General features: G+C 37.2%; 1 protein-coding gene and 1 non-coding gene across 30 annotated transcripts in view; both read right to left on the bottom strand.

Annotated features, from left to right (window-relative positions):
• Nucleotides 1-17,870, bottom strand: part of ZMYM2 (zinc finger MYM-type containing 2) — a 110,248-nt gene that overhangs the window by 7,312 nt on the left and 85,066 nt on the right. For 28 of the 29 annotated variants that reach the window (XM_051850065.3, XM_051850068.3, XM_051850066.3 and 25 more), the window contains 7 exons: nt 11,253-11,382; nt 10,436-10,551; nt 9,390-9,561; nt 8,124-8,249; nt 7,027-7,121; nt 5,314-5,482; nt 4,951-5,102 (listed from right to left, as the gene is read on the bottom strand). In XM_051850065.3, the coding sequence (XP_051706025.1) occupies nt 4,951-5,102; nt 5,314-5,482; nt 7,027-7,121; nt 8,124-8,249; nt 9,390-9,561; nt 10,436-10,551; nt 11,253-11,382 (960 nt within the window). Of the gene's footprint in view, nt 1-4,950; nt 5,103-5,313; nt 5,483-7,026; nt 7,122-8,123; nt 8,250-9,389; nt 9,562-10,435; nt 10,552-11,252; nt 11,383-17,870 lie in introns of those variants that run through there. The other variant, XR_016213380.1, reaches the window with a different exon arrangement.
• LOC127492195 (U6 spliceosomal RNA) lies at nt 9,003-9,110 on the bottom strand. Its single transcript, XR_007921355.1, has one exon. It is a non-coding gene; the product is annotated as a U6 spliceosomal RNA (small nuclear RNA).

Here is a 17,870-nt window from a genome sequence, read left to right as displayed (position 1 = left end):
CTCCCCAAATGCCAGAAACTGACAAGGCTGGGCCTGGCCAAAGCCAGGGGCTGAGAATTCCATCTGGATCTCCATGCACAGCAGGGACTCAAGTACTGGGCTTCTGGCTTCGGACTGGCCCAGCTCTGGCCTTTGTGGCCATTTGGGGAGTGAACCAGTACATGGAAGAACTCTCTCTCTCTCTCTGCCTCTAACTCTGCTTTCAAATAAATAAATAAATCTTTTAAAAAAATCGCTAGGCAGGAAGGGTGAGAAAAGAGAAACAAGTACACAGATTTCCAATGCAGACTTGTGAAAACTGAAATATTACTGTTAAAACAAATTGCTGTGTAGAACTATTGGCTTGTTGCCAAATTACTGGTGGATTATTTTACGCAATTTTTAATGAAACTATTTGAATAACATTTAATAAACTAACCAGTTGTAGAAACTTTTTAAGAGTAGACTTGCTTAAATATATCCAGTAGCCCTCCAATTATTTAATATTCACATTTCTTTTCTTTTTTTAAAAAAGAATTATTTTACTTATTTGAAAGACAGAGTTATAGAGAGAGGTAGAGAAAGAGAGAGAGGTCTTCCATTCTGCTGGTTACTCCCCAAATGACCACAATGGACAGAGCTCAGCTGATCTGAAGACAGGAGCCAGGAGCCTTCCAGGTTTCCAATGTGGGTACAGGGGCCCAAGGACTTGGGCCATCTTCTACTGCTTTCCCAGGCCATAGCAGAGAGCTGGATCAGAAGAGGAGCAGCTGGGACTTACAGGTGCCCATGTGGGATGCCTGAACTGGAAGCTGGGCTTTAACCCACTGTGCCACAGCGCTGGCCTCTCACATTTATTTTCATGTCACAAATTATTGTATACATTTGTAACACATCAGAACTTTCTAGCTTTAGCTAGCTCGCCAAAACATTCATTGCCAACATGTTTGTTTTATTTGTGACAATACGTATCTGAACAGATTAAGGGTCTGAACATATTCTCTAAAATATGTGCTTTTTGACTATTAAATATGTTTTAAGGGACTTTCATTGCTTCTCCAAATACCAGTACCTTAATTTCCACTTAAGTAAACAGACTTGTACCAATGTGCTGTTTTACCCTACAAAGCATTTTTAATCTATAAAAAACAAGGCCCCCTGGGTGGGCATTTGGTACAGCAGTTAGATACCTGCATCTAGTACTGGAGTGCCTGGGTTCAGGTCCCAGCTCCACTTTCCATTCTAGTATGCTGCTAATGCAGGAAGGACGGAAGATAGCAGATGATATCTTGGGCCATCTTCTACTGCTTTCCAATGCCATAGCAGAGAGCTAGATTGGAAGTAAACAGCTAGGACTTGAACTGGCACCCATATGGGATTGTCGGCACTGCAGACAGCTACTTAACCTGCCACAAGGGCCTGCCTAATGAATTTCTATAATGTACTATAAAGCTCAATTCAGAATGTCTTGTCCAAATTACATTCTTAGGTGGAATTAGTCCCAATTGTGTGCTACTAACCATGAGTACAGCATTGTTTAAATACGTTTTTTGTGTATATATTTCAAATCCTTGAGTGGAGCACCTTTTAGTACCTATTAAGACAAACTGCTCACCAGATTTAAAATGTATTAGCTGTGCAACTTGGGCATCCACTTAACTTGACTTCCTCATCAAAATTATTGATGGGGCCAGCACTGTGGCACAGTGGGTAAAGCTGCCGCCTGCAGTGCCAGCATCCCATATAGGCTCTGGTTCGTGTCCCAGCTGTTCCTCTTCTGATCCAGCTCTCTGGTATGGCCTAGGAAAGCAATGGAAGATGGCCCAAGTGCTTCTGTCCCTGCACCCACGTCGGAGACCCAGAAGACACTCCTGGCTCCTGGCTTTGGATTAGCCCAGCTCCGGCCATGGCAGCCATTTTGGAGTGGACCAGCAGATGATAGAACTTTCTCCCTGTCTCTCCCTCTCTCTGTAACTTTACCTCTCTAATAAATAAATAAAATCTTTTAAAAAAATCTTGTGAATAAGAATTTTTTTACATTTAAAAATGGTTAATTTAAAGCAGTTATCTAAGTGGGCATATAATATCCTAGTTATTTCCTGGTCTGCAAAGCTTATATTATCATTACATGGCCTTTTAATTTAAAGTTTATTTAGTTTATTGAGCTAGACTGACAAAAAAGTACAACTTCTCAACATTTTAAATGAGAGGATTAACATGTCCCACACACATTACAAGGATCAATTTATGTTAATAATCTGACAACCTGTGACGAAACGCATAAATTTCTTGGAAGACACAATTGTAAAACCCAATTTAAGAAGAAAGATAAAATCTAAATAGTCCTATGTTAACTAAGAGATTGATTTAGTGACTTAAAGCCCTCTTTACCCCCACCTCACACATACACAGGCACCCAAGAAAACAAACACAAATAATCCCAGGCCTGTATGACTTCTCTGGTGAATTTTATCAAATGTTTAAGGAAGAAATAACACCAATTCAAATAAGTTCTTTCAGAAAACAGGAGAAATGAACATTTCCCAACTCATTTTAACGACCAGTATTACTCTAAAACTAAGGTCAACACAAGAAAATTGTGTATTATCTTTCATGTATTATCTGTAAAAACTGCTAATAAAACACTACCAAATCTAATCTGACTACATAAAGAGAGTAATATACCATTGTTAAGGAGAGTCTAATCCAAAAATGTCAGGCTAGTTTAATATCAGAAAATCAACTGATATAACATACAATTATTAATGGTTTAAAGGAGTAAACACCATGATCCTCTCAATATAAAAAAAGCATGTTGGCAAAGTTCAATACCCATTTATGATAACAACTCTCAGCAACAAAATAGAAAGTTTTTTAAAAATTTCTGTGTCAACTAGGAATAGAAGAAAGCCTCCTTAACCTGGTAACAGAAGATACAAGAAATCCTAGAGGTAGCCTGTATTTAATATTTTCCTCCTAAGACTAGATACAAGGCAAGGGCTTCTGCTTTCACTATTTCTAGTCAGCACTGTACCATTGTAGAAGAGGAATACTAATGGAATAACCAAGAAATGACATGCAGAGTAGATGAAATAAAACTGTCCTGAATCACAGACAAAATGATTATGTGTGCTCCAATTTGCTCTAAAGGAGATTTATATGTAAATAGCTTGTTCTGAAAAGGATTTAGAAGATTTCATCTCTATCTGGTACTGTATTTATCAGTGTTGTTCCCACTGTTTTTTATGATAGGTTTAATAAAAGAGGAAGGGAAGAAATTCACACACAGTTCTGTAATCCCAGAGCTAGAATCACTAACAATTTTTTGAATTTTTTAAGTGGAAATACAAGATAAGCACCTATCTATATAATATTCTATAGCAAATTCTCTAATATCCTATAAATATTAACACTAAACATAACCAAGAGACAATAATAGCTTCACAACTCTTAAAGTCAAATTTTAATTCAAATGCATTTTTATGAAAATCTAAAGGACAAAATTTCTGTTTTCAGAGATTTGGGGATTTGGGAATGGCAAACCTATACCACCATCTAAGCATGAAGCTCCAAGTACATGTATATCTAGCAAAGGGGAATAAGGTAAAATCTATTATATTTTTTTTGGATTGCTACTATAAAATATTTGATGACCCTTCAGTATACTGTAACTAACAGCTATGCACTATTTCCCCTAAAAAAATCCCTGCTCTTAAATAAATTACATACAAATTAAGACAATTCTAGTTGTTTCAGTAACTTATTTCATTAATTATCTATTGTTAGCAGCACAGCATTCAATTGTAGGACTATTAACTAAAGATCTTCCCTGTAACATACATTTCAAAATACATATGGCTCAAACCACTAGAACTTATTCAAATCTGCAGGTCATCACTTTTAAAAAGCTGATTGTCAGGAAAACACTCAAGAGTCATTAATAAGTGGATGAAGGTTATCCCTAAAGATAATGAGCCGTTTTTATGAGATTTCAAATTAACAGGTGGTTATATTATTTTACCCAAGTTAGAAATACAACAGAAGCAGATAATGAAACAGACCAAATATTCACAGAGGTTAAGATACTCTCTACAGGCAGATCAGTAAGCATCTATAGTCAAATGTGGCTATATGTAATACTGTGAATTCATTTATTTGTAACTGATAAGGAAAAAATTGTATCACTCCAATTATCACATAGATGAATGTGTGTGTAGGTATATATGTACGTATAGGTGGAGAATATTTATTAGACTTTGTATCAGTCTACTTTTTATTACTATACTGGATGACCATAAGCAGGCAACTTAACAAAGGAAAAAAAATCTATTTTGGCTCATGGTTCTAGAGGTATGGAATCTAGGAGCCTCCTCTGGTGATGGCCTTCTGGTCGGCAGTGTCCCAGGATGGGGCACAGCATCCCATGGCAGGAGACAGGGAGCACACATCTGTATATGTGTATCTCTTCCTTTTTATTCTTAAAAAAACACCAGGATTCAATCATGGAGGTGCCTGCCACTATTAAGTTTCATTTTAATCTGATACTTCCCAAAGGTTCCACCTCTAAGTATCATAGTCTCATTAAATTTCCACCCTCTTAATGTCTCACAATGGGGATTAAATTTCAACACATGAAGACAAGGTATTCAAACCATATTAGCAATATTCAAACCATACTAGCAATAGTGAAAAATATGCACAAGTTTTAAGTGGCCTGTCTGTACCCTATTTTTCCCATAAATCCTTTTTGGTTTTGGTACACAGTTCTAGAAAACTTTGAAGTTTTTAGGGACATATATGTTGCATTGTAGCAGAAGTTCAAAGTAGCTAAGAACATCCATATAGTATCTTGGTATTTCCCAACAGATTAAATTCCAGTCTTTCTTGGCAAAGCAATAAAGGTTCAGGAATCCCTTTAATATTCTGGAAGCACAACATATTATTGTTGAAAGCAGCCATCAAATTACTAACCTCTTGTATTCCAAGGCAAAGATAATAGATGCTATCAGGTGCATAATTCTCTCCATTTGGTCGTCGGATCTCATTGACAAAATGGGCTAACCCATAGTTCAGTTCAGCTGTGGTGTGAGAGAGTAGATCTTCTTTTAATTTTACTGATTTAGCTAAAAAGAAAGAAAAAGTCAGTAGTTGTTACTATTTATTGTTACAACTTTCAAAACTTTGTGAAATTAATTTCTTCTTTACATGAACTTTAAAGTAAAATAAAAAACATTCTCAGAATTGTTTTAAGTTACACATATGGTTTTTTTGTTAAAGGTAATCAATAACAGAAATCTCAATTTTAAGACTTACATGAAAAAAATCAAAACTTACAAGATTTTAGCTCATCTAATACCAGCAGATCTTCATCAAGTTGCCTAGTTTTGACCCAGTGTTTCCATGCATTTACCCCATATGTGTATTTGAAAGGAAAGCTGCATTCCGAATTGTCAGAGCTATCATCATGAGACTGGTATCCTGACACAGCTTTTCTCTTGGCTCCCTATGAATAAAATACCATTACGAAATTATTTTCTTAAACTTACATTATTTCATGACTTTATGTAAGCCATCACTTAGCAAAGGCCAATTAAAAGGAAATATCTATTTGTTTAAACCAATTGGTTATCCTCAATCAGACAATAGCTGGTTACCTATAACATTTTTAAAAATACAACTCCAGGGAATGTCATGTTTCTACACAAATCACTTTGCAAAAGAAGATCATAGAAAATTTTTTTGTAAGAGACAGTACAGTGAGAAAACAATTAAAAATAAGATAATTTAAAAACTAACAATTTAGAATAAAAGTATTCCAAATATTAACATAATATTTCCCTTACAGGGCAAACCACACTCAACTCCTTTTCACTTTTTATAGGTATTGTTTGCAGTGTAAGTTTTCAATTTTGATAATAATACGATGTATCTGTTTTTGTCCTTTTCTTCCTTCTGCTTTTGGTGTTGAACCTAAGAAATTATGCCTAACCCAAAGCCCTGAAGATTTTTCTTAGCTGTTTTTTTTTTTTTTTTTAAAGATTTTATTTGAAAGGCAGAGTTAGAGAGAAAGAATGAGACAGAGATCTTCCATCTGCTCGTTCATTTCCCAAATAGCCCCAATGGCCAGGGCTGGGCCAGGCCGAAGCCAGGAGCCAAAAGCTTCTTCCAGATCTCCCAAGAGAGTGCAGAGGCCTGGGCTGTCCTCTGTTGCTTTCCCAGGCATATTAGTGGAGAGCTGGATTGAAAGTAGAGTAGTGGGGACAGGAGCAGGCACCCATCTAGGATGCTGGCACTGCAAGTGGCAGCTTAACATGCCCCACCACAGCATCGGCCCTGGTACTGAAGATTTAGGTCTATGTTTTCTTCTGAGAGTTTTATATTTCTATCTCTGACATTTTGGTCTATTACCCCATTTGAAGTTAATTTTTGTGTTTGGTGTCAAATCAGAGTTTGCCTTGATTACACTGCAGGTACTCCTTTTTCAATTTTCTTTCTTTTTGGCTTAATTTATGAAATTCATTTTTTTTAAGGTGTCTTTTGCTCTTGCTTTTTATGTTGAAAATCAGAAACACAAAGTTGTTGATAGAATATTACAACAATTACACCTGTTAACACGTGATCAAATTCCAAACCTGTCTTTTTATGCATCCACACGCTTAAAATAGATGATATAATAAACCGTATACCTCATCCTCATCAAATATAATGGTAGAAAAAAACAGCTGTCTAGAACAGCTCTCAATTCCTGTAAAAGAACTGAAATTGCTTTCTTAGAAGTTTTTTTATTTCTATTTGTATAAAGACAATTTATAAAGAAAAACTAAGTGGTAATAATATTCACTCTTTTTCTATGTTGTAACAACTATAAATCTGAGACATTAGTTAAAAATAAATTACCACCTGAAATCTTTTACAACCTAGAAAATAAACTATCTTCCCAAATCTTCAGATACCAAAAGATCACTGTATTTGTCTCTGTGCCTACAAAGATATTGCTATCCTGGAGTATTGTAATAGTGAATGCAAGTCTACGATTGACTTTTATACCTTTTTTTTGTTTCGAGGTCTAGGCTGTTCCTCATATTCTTCTCCAAAAACAGGTGGTAATAAAAATTCATTTTCCATATCAAGCTCCTCAGCAGCTGACAAATGAATCAAAAGAATTGTTATTCCAAATGAAACAGCACAAGCATACTTACATAAAACAAGGCCAACAAAGCACTAACATGTACATAGGGATAAACTGAGTTGGGTTGGGGGGATGGTGAATGAATTGCTGCCATCTTAACATGACCTGTGAGCTCTGATAAATCCTGTTAAACTCCTAAAAAGGAATCTTCATGGAAATATGTGATATCAGAAAAATCATTACAACCTGAAATTCAATCATAAGATCTAAGTACTTTCAGTGCAAATCTGCGTCAATCTATTAAATCTTTTTCTAAAAACATGTTTAATATTCTATTCAATGTGTCCACTAGTCATCTAGATTAAGAAAATAAATCATGACAAACAGTAACACATTACTTTTACAAAAGACCTGAAAATAAATTTTCCCCTTTGAAGGTAAACTTAATTCTATCAATATTTTAAAAAGGCACCAAAATCTCCTTAATTTGTTCCTCTATCTTGAAACCATTCCATAATAAATTACTTTCAAAAAGATTTATTGGGACCAGCACTGTGGCACTTCAGGTTAGGCTGATACCTGCAATGCTGGCATCCCAAAATAGAGTGTTAGTTCAAGTCCTGGGTACCGGCTTCCAATCTAGCTCCCTTCTAATACACCACGGAAATCAGGGGAAGAAGGTCCAAGTACATGGGCCCCTGCCACCCACATGAGAGACCCAGATGGAGTTCTGGCTCTTGGCTTCAGCCTGGCCAACCCTGGCTGTTATAGTCATTTGAGGAGTGAACAAATGGATGGAAGAGCTCTGTCTCTCCCCTTCTCTCTGTCACTCTGCCTTTCAAATAAATAAATCTTTAAAAGAAAAATCTTCTTTTTGTATAGCTCTGAGAAATTCTTGTTAAACTCTATAATCCGAATCTATGCCTCATTTAAGAAACATTAAAGTCAATAATCATAAAATACAGTTATGACTCCTTAACTGGTTGCTAAAGCCATAAAGTAGTATTTTGAATACCTCTGGGAAAATCTATTTCAATATCCAAATCTGGTTCATAGGGTACATCAGGCATATTGGACTGTGTCTCTGAGTCAGAGTTCTTCAAGATATCTGAACCAATTATATCTGTTTCAATAATCACACCTGTAATAAAGTCACAAAATCATTAGAAATCAAAATAGAAAATCTGAAAAGTAGCTGGCAAAAAGAAGCCAATTAGTTGTAAATGTGATATAAGAATAAAAACTTGAAACAATAGGTCACAAAAAGAAAAAGCATAAAGGGCCAACATAATGATACAGTGGGATAAGCCTATGCCTGTTATGCCTGCATCCCATTACTGGAGCACTGATTTAAGTCCTGGCTTCCCCACTTCCAAACCAGCTTCCTAATGCATCCAGCAAAGGAGCAAAAGCTGGCCCAAGTAGTTGTGCCCCTGCCACCACATGAGAAACCTGTATAGAGTTCCAGGTTCCCGGCTTCAGCCTGGTCCACTCTCAGCCCTTGCAGCCATTTGGGGTGTGACCCAGTGGATGGAAGATCTCTCTCTGTTTCTCAACTCATTAACACAATGTTCCAAAAACACTGTCACATTATGAAATATTTAGAAAATTACATGCTGTGATTGTCCTCTAGGGCAGAAGAAATTAGGTATCTCATGGTTGAAATAGAACTCTGGGTATTACCAGAGGGCCAAGGGTAGGAATAAATATCCTCAGAGACTTGGAACCACCTACAAAACACTCATATAGGTTATGATAAATCCTGATCTACACAATGTAAATGATTGATAGAAGCAATAAAGAAAAACTGGAGATAAAAATTACAAAATAAAAGTCTGGATCATTATTAAAGCAGACTACAAGTTAGTTTCTGTCAGTATTACTCTTTTTTTTTTTTAATATGGAACCCTTCACGAATTTGCATGTCATCCTTGCGCAGGGGCCATGCTAATCTTCTCTGTATCGTTCCAATTTTAGTATTATGTGCTGCCAAAGCGAGCACCAGTATTATTCTTAACAAGCATTATATTAAGCTGATTTTTCTGAATCAAATCCTGTTAAAAGAGACCATACAAGTTCCTGTTTTGGTGACTGGGTGAGGCATGAGAAGGCATCTGGCTAGATAGAATATGGAACTCTTAATATAAAATATATTCTTTTTATAATGCTCCTCCCTACTCACAAATCAAGTTGAAACACAGTGATATGCCTTGAAAGTATTGCAACACCTGTAAACAATCAACAATGAACTTATCACAAAAGGTAATACAGAGGAGCTCACTGTTGATGCTGGTGGCCTCTGTCTTCCCCTCATCTTCTGTCATGATATCGGTCATTGTAAGCAACCCTGTATCAAGAGGATCTGAAGAAACTTTGCTCTTTAGCTCCTCAATTGCTGCAGGGATCTTCTCACTGCTATCCAACGGAGCAGGTAGAAAAACAGGAACCGGCACCTAATTAACCAAAGTATTTAGTGTTAAGTTTACTAAGCATTAAAGGTATTTTTCTAAATTAAAAGTTACTCTGACACATGATCTACTATATAAAACAGATAAAAACTTTGGCAAGAGTACATATCAAAACTAAAATGTAAGGACAGGCATCTAGTGCAGCACTTGAAATATTGCTTGGAATGAGATCAAGTCCTGGCCCCGCTCGTGATCTCAGTGTTTTGCACCCTGGGAGGCAGTAGATGATGGCTCCAGTACCTTGGTCTCCACCACCCTTATAGGAGAGACCAGGTTTCAGTCTGCCTGCTCTTTTCAGGCTGGCCCAGACCTGGCTGTTATAAGCATCTGGTGAATGAACCAACAAATGGAAAGTCTGTCTCCATATATCTTGTTCTCTCTGCCTTTCAAGTGAAGTTTAAAAAAAAAAAAAAAGTCAACCTTTTGAAATAAAGGGAAAAGAATTTTTGAGGTATTTCATTCCTACAGGGGCCTACAATAGCCATGTTCTGACACATAAATATCCTAAGTGATCTGGGATGAAATAATGTAATGTTCTTTTACAAGAAATGTTTTTCTCTGCTTCAGTTCTAAATCTCATGCCTTCACAACTATTTCTTTTGAAAATGAACTCAAATATAAAACACAATATGCATACAGAAAACGCAGACATCTGCTAAACTTCATTCTCAAGGACAAACATATACTTGATTAAACACAAAGCAATCAAGGAAACAGAGATACAACCAGATCTAGCTGTTAAAGGCAAAAGACAGTTTTACAAGCTTCACTAAGCTAATAAACCCAACTACTCACACACTGTTTTCCCACTTGTGCCAAATAAATCTCAAAATGAGTAAGAGCTTAAAATCGGACTTACAGGAACAGGAACTGTAGTAGGAACAGGAATATTCTGACTGTACATGTGCATAGGTACTGGAATGTACACAGGCACAGGGATAGGCACTGGGACATATTCGGTCTTCCAATTATCATCTAAAAACACAATACACATGTCTATGGAGCAAAGTCAACTAGCATTTATACACACCTGCTCAATGTTAAAATAATTTGATAACCAAGAAAAAAATAAACTACACTTCAGAACTCCAGCTTTTATAAGATTAGATCATATAAAACAACAGAACAGAACAGAAAACAGCAACTTTTCTAACTTAAAGACAGCTCAAATAAAATTTAGGCTTTTTTTCTTAAAGAAAGAAAACATTCTTTAAAACATTATACAGTGAGACACCTTCCTCACCCCTACAAAGTTTTATTTACTCAAACTAGAATAGAGATAACACTGTAAACTTAATGAAATACATATCTAAATAGTTTCATCTCATTCCAATAGGAAGGAAACACAATTGTTATCATTACAAATCACACATAAAGAGATGATTTTCTCAGAGAGAACACTGTAATTAACCCCAAGGAAATTTTTGATAGCTATTGCTTCACTTTTGACATCATTTGTATTGTAGGCCTTTATCAGAGATTGATATTTTAAATTATATGCAATATTCTCAAGGTAATATCTATAATCAGATAAGCAAAAATCAAAGGCAAATGTCAAAACAACCAAAGGAATCTATTCTGTAACCTGTCACTCAAGAAAGCTGTCTATTTAATTAAATGAGGCATAAGTATAAGGAATATAAGGAAGTATGGGAAGTCAAATTTTCCTAATTTACCTGTCTGACAAGATTTGGTCTGCATATGAGGTTTACAGTACGTAGCTTTTGTCATTGTCAAAGGTTTGCAAAGAACCGCTTTGTTCTTCATCTCTTTTGTAGGTGTTGGAGAAGGGGGTGGTGCTGAACCCTACAGAGAAGCAAAGAAAAGTTTTTAGTTTTGCCTTTAATCTTCATTACTTCCTGCTGCTAATGAATATGTAGTTTCCAAGTACTAAGAAAGAAACATGAAAAAGTTGAAGAGATAAACGAAACATGATATTGTCACTATGTTTACCATATCTTAATTTGGTAGGGTCAATCTGAATCTATCCTAACTACTGGTAAAGTAATTAGATCTGTGTCATCTTTCAAGCACAAAATCAAAGCTGCAAATGTGAACTGAAAATAAGCAGGCTCTTCTAAATTTACTTTTGTAGAAAGAAAAAAAATTTTCACATTATGGCTGATACTCTAGCTCCCTCTACTGGAAAAAGAAGATTTAAATAAATTATAAATTAAAGAATTACCAAAAGTATTATCAAACTTTAAGTTGTATATTTCCTGTGACTGAGCCAACTGCAGTCCTACAGAAACAGTCTCATAAACACTGTACACACGGTTCACAGCAGTTTTATTTGCATTACAAACAAAACAAAAACACAATAAAAAAAATCTGAAATAAGCTGAAGGTCTGTCCATAAGACTAGAGGTATGGTACTCTCCATACAATTCATTGATATGGGAGAAGGGTAGGTACTGAATACTAACACAATGAGTCCTCACTATTCACAGCAGTTATGTTCTACATAATCACTCAGAACACTAACTTGGAGAATACTAAACCACTGCTAAAAGAAGAAATGCAGGGTTAGCTAGGTTTCTTGTGAACCTCTGGTCACCTTTTCATCAACTGATCAACACAGAAGCATGTTTCTATTTAAAGGCACTTTATTTAGTAGTTTTTACAAATAATTATATGCAGTAATTGCTTTATAATAAAATATTCCTATTACAGCATTGCTGTGCAATACACAGTACTGTGTTGAGATTAAATACAATTAATGATATTAACTCGAACTCCATCATGCACACATACTGTATACAGATAATATAGTGTATAAATACTAAGCAGGGCTCACATACAGCACACACATACTATACTCATACAGTACATGCATACCAACAACACACATAGCACATGTATACTGTACAGTACTCATAGTAGACTCAAAACTATACATATACTATATGCTACACAGTAAAACAAAGTCCTGAAAAAATACATTAAACAAAGATTAAGCATTTAAAGTTTTATAAAAACATTTTTAACTCTCAACCTAGGAGTGCACTATGAGAACAAAAGAAAATGTTGGTAGAATTGGCTCTTGCAACTCGTTCACAATTATCAATGATTTTTCTGTCACATACTGGCTCTAAAAACTGTGTTATCCTTATCTGTTTGTCTCCATCTCAAATCTTTTAAGTATCTATCTTGTGGTACAGCTTGTCAGAGTGATGCTTAAATGTGAGGTTGCCCTTAAGCATAAGGTCACATTTTCCCATGTCATTGACAATTTTTCCCCAAGGTAGAATTCCATTCTATTATCATTTTTCTTCATATAGCTAAAGCATTCTCCACTCATTTTCTGTGTGATATACATCTGTTTTTAACATTGCTTTTTATGGTCTCTGTAACATCTTCAAAGTCCTGGAAATTTTTCAGTGTGGCCAGTTATGGATTGGAGCCTGCATCACTCCTCATAGCCTGTGTCAACATAATCAGTACACTGCACATAGGACTGACTTCAGTAGTCCATCATGGTAGTTTCCCTGGCATTGTATGCCCTGATCAAGGGCTGGATAAGAGACAACATATTTGCAGGCATGAAAATAACTACATTAGGATGAGTATTTTGGGTCTTCACAACAACAAACTTAGGTATTACCCAGTAGTAAAACCATGAAGGCAAAGTTTTCACCATGGAGATTATATTCACAGCTTCTAGGACAATGCAATGTTGTTATCAATCTCAAAGTATGCCAGAGACACTCAGTTTGTCTGTCCCACCTCTCATGGAATGACATGTGCTCATGGATTTTGAGATCTATGTATCATCACAAATTTGCACTTAAAAGTGCAAACAGCAAGGTTGCACAGTCTTTCAATAACTTAAAGTATTTGAATGATTTAAAGCCAGGGATGTTGGAGACCACTGAGTTTGTTTATCAACAACCTTGTAAAAACAAGCCACTGTCATTAGCACTGAAATAGTTTTTCTATACATCCTTTACTTGTATAACGCTTAGCAGTTATTCTTCCATAGTGCCCTGATTAGCACCTCACCTTCAAGTTTAATATTTTCACACCTTTTGCCGTAAAATATGTGAACTAGCCAATGTTGCGGAGATGATTTAACATTTTCCTAAACCTGGGTAATGTTGGGAGCTAAAAGTCTCAACAATGCTGTATACTAAGCTTCTTTAAATTTGCAACAATCTAAGGCCAGCATTGTGGCACAGCAGGTAAAGTTGCCACCTGGAAGGCGGGCATCCCATGTGGAACCAAGTTCATGTCCCAGCTGTTCCACTTTTCTTTTTCTTTTTTTTTTTTTTTTACAGGCAGAGTGGGCAGTGAGAGAGACAGAGAGAAAGGTCTTCCTTTTGCCGTTGATTCACCCTCCAATGGCTGCCGCGGCCGATCTGATGGCAGGAGCCAGGTGCCTCTCCTGGTCTCCAATGTGGGTGCAGGGCCCAGGCACTTGGGCGATCCTCCACTGCACTCCCGGGCCATAGCAGAGAGCTGGCCTGGAAGAGGGGCAACCGGGACAGAATCCGGCGCCCCAACCGGGACTAGAACCTGGTGTGCCGGCGCCGCTAGGTGGAGGATTAGCCTAGAGCCACGGCACCGGCCTTCTTCTTCTTCTTCTTTTTTTTTTTTTGCTGTTCCACTTTTGACCACCTCCCTGCTAATGGTCTGGGGAAAGCAGCAGAGGATAGTCCAAGTACTTGCACCCCAGTCACCCACATGGGAGACCAAGCTTCAGCTTGGCCCAACACTGGCTGATGCAGCCATCTAGGAAGTGAACCAGTGGATGTAAGATATCTTTCTCTCTCTCTAACTTTAACTTTCAAAGTAAATAAATAAAACTTTAAAAAAAAAACTGGTGAGGCAAGCATTGTGGTATCGTGGGTAAAGCTACCACTTGCGACACCAGCATCCCATATTGGTGCTGGTTCGAGTCCCAGCTGCTCAAGTGCCCAGACCCGTGCCATCTATATGGGATACTGGGATGAAGTTCCTGGCTCCTGGCTTCAGATTGGCCCAGCTCTGGCCATTGGGGCCATTTGGGGAGTGAACCAACAGATGGAAGATCTCTCTCTCCTCTGTCTCTAACTCTGCCTTTCAACTTAATAAATAAACCTAAAAAAATTGGCCATAATCTTATGAATTTACAAATTTAGGTGCTACTGCATCTTTTCCATAGCTTCACCACATACTAGAGATGATACCTCAACATCTGGAGCAGGTTTGTATACAAACTGGCAAATTTCTTCTTCCTTTTTCCAGATGTACTATATTGTTAACTCATTGATGTTACACTCACACCAACAGCACCGTAACAGAATGACACTTATCTAACACATTTTCTCCATAAGGCACATCACAGCTTCCTTGCACTGAGGTACTCTAGATGGCACTTTAGCATGACACTTGTGGGTCAAGGTAAACAGCAAAATCATCATGTGCAATGAAAAGCAAACACATGGTGCTAAGTAGACCATAAAAAGGACAACTGTTCATAAGATGAGCGCTGAAACCAGGTATGGTATCAGATTCTATACCTCACTGGGAATATGCACACTTAACCTCTCAAAATTTTACCCCTCTGCACATCTGTGAAAGTGTAGCAATGATTCAAAGGTTACAAGTGGATTTTGGTAAGTAGGCAAATTCACAAATACGGAATCCATGAAGAGGAAGATCAACTGTACTTATAAAAAACCTCATCTGTGTATTTTAAAAAATGTCTCAAAGAGTAACACAAAAAAACTTTTTACAAGCTGTCTCATAAATATGGCCAAGCAGTCTGGCACTAGGATGGGCTTATTCCAGACTCATCAGAACTTCAAATGACATACACTTCATCAGCTACTAGACACACAGTCCTGAAAAATGAGCCAAGTAATTAGGTTTTAATGCTACTGGACCATGACATCAGGCAAGTGACTCAATCTCTTAAGTCTCAATTTTCCTAATTGTATAATAACATAACAACCAGTAACTACTATAACTGGGCACTGGGCAACTTTGAACTGGAAAATAATATCCCCATTTTAGAATGGGTTGGGCTGAGGCTAGCATGGTGGCTCAATGAGTAAAGCCATTGCCGGTATCCCTTATGGGCACCAAGCAGTTTCTGTCCTGGCTGTTCCACTTCGAATCTAGCTCCCTGCTACTGGCCTTGGAAAAGTAGCAGAAAATGGTCCAACTGTTCTGGGTGCCTGCTACCCATGCAGGAGACCCCGATGAAGCTGCTGGCTCCTGGCTTCAGCCTAGTATAGAGCAGCTTTAGCTAGGGATTGAATGAAGGGGAAGAAAGCTCTCTCTTTCTCCAATTCTGACTTTCAAAATAAATATAGAAATATTTAAAAGAAAACAAACAAAAAAGAATTAGATGAGATCTCCAAAATCATGATGTCCTGGTATTGCTCAAAGCTGTGGAAGGATCACAAATAATGAAAATTATAGTAAAAAAAAAATCCCATCTGTTCAGTACCTGCTATACACAAGGGACCCATTATTACTTCATCCTCCTAACATCTTAAGAGGTACATCTTTTTATCATTCTCATTTAATATGTGAGGAAGCTGAGGCTCAGATATTATACAAACTGGCAAGGGTCACAGACCTAAAATTCTATAATTAGGATTCAAAAAAAATACATCAAAGGTCAAAGCCAATGTTCTTAACCACTATGCATACTGTATCTATGAGATCTAGATCAAAACAGCTACTGTGGGTTTATTATTTACTATATGACCACACTGAGGTGGAGAACAATGTCATCACTATTGTATAAATAATGAAACACGAGAAACATAGTGAAGTAAATTCCTCAAAATTACACAGCCAGGGGCCAGTGCTGTGACATAGTGGGTTAAGCTGTCGTATGCAGCCCAAGCATCTCAAATGGGTGCTGGTTTGAGTCTTGGCTGCTCAACTTCTGATCTAGCTCCCTGCTAATGCTCCTGGGAAAGCAGCAGACAATGGCCCAATTGCTTGGGCCCCTGTACCCACGTGGGAGACCTGGCTCCTAGCTAGCCTGGCCAAGCCTTGGTCATTGCAGCCATTTGGGGAGTGAATCAGCAGATGGAAGACCTCTCTTTTCTCTCTCTGTAACTCTAAAAAAATAAATGAATCTTTTAAAAAATTATACAGCCAAACTCTCTCATCCTTTGAGGTTTATGGATGGGGAACTAAAAGATCCCACAAAATTTACAAAGAAAAGATGAGAGAGGGCTTTATAAGACAAAGGCAACAGCTGCAATGGAAAATTGACCTTCCTTTCCTACTAATAGTGCACCCACCCTCCATCTTTTTGTCATTGTAATATAGTTCAACGGATATAGGGAAAAAAATATTTAACATTGTGCTGGGAGATGGAGTTTCTTAAAGTTTTGTTCAAAAGCTTACATCTTTGAAACAAGGTTGGACTTACGGCTGCATAAAAACACAAAATAGGAATAATGATTTATCCTCTTTGCTGTGGATAAAAATGTCCGGTAGTAAAGTAGGATAACTCGGCTGCATAGTTGGTTCCAGGAACTCTCTTAGACACAACAATTCAAAGATGCCCAAGTCTCTCATATAACAAATGATATGGCATTTGCAAAGAATCTATACATCCTTCCATGACTTTAAATCATCTCTAAATTACTTATAAGGCCTACTTCTATGCAAATACTATGTAACTAGTTGTTACACTGTACTGTTTAGGGAATAATAACAAGAAAAATGTCTGTACATGCTCAGTACAGATGCAAACATTGTAGGCCTAACTTCACAGCACACAAATCAGAGGATGCAACCTGCTCAAATAAGTGTTGAGGAGAGACTGAGGGGCTGATGGCAGAGGCTGCAGCAGGGTGTGTTCGATGGATTCAGCATCATGCTTGTTTCATGGCAATTTCAAGATTTCATTTTTGCCATTTTGGTTATTTTCCTCTCAGTATTTTCAATCCTATATTGGTTCAATCAGTAGCTGTGAACCAGTGGATACAGAGAGCTGACTATATTAGTGATATTGGTTACATATTTGAATCACTTAAAAAACTTTTCAAAAATACAGAATTTCTGGGCTCAGGCCCAGGCATCTCAAGGTTTTACAATCCTGCCAGGTGATTTTAATGCATAGCCACAACAAGAACTGCCCCACAGGCTTTCTGTGTTGCTGTAAATAATCCTGAATGACGTCCCTTGCAAATGGAGGCCTGATATACCAATGTTTCGATACTGGTGATGAGTTTCAGGCACAGCATACACAGAGAGAGAGAAGGCAGTGCCTCACTGCTTTTAAAAGTGTGACAAAAGACCTACTGTAATGATACATATACATGGCAAATTTCAACCCAAAA

The sequence above is a fragment of the Oryctolagus cuniculus genome, chromosome 9 (assembly GCF_051225735.1).
Source record: "Oryctolagus cuniculus isolate XC-2025 breed Fujian yellow rabbit chromosome 9, ASM5122573v1, whole genome shotgun sequence".
Classification (NCBI taxonomy): Eukaryota; Metazoa; Chordata; class Mammalia; order Lagomorpha; family Leporidae; genus Oryctolagus; species Oryctolagus cuniculus.
This window is presented reverse-complemented; position numbering and strand designations above follow the sequence as displayed.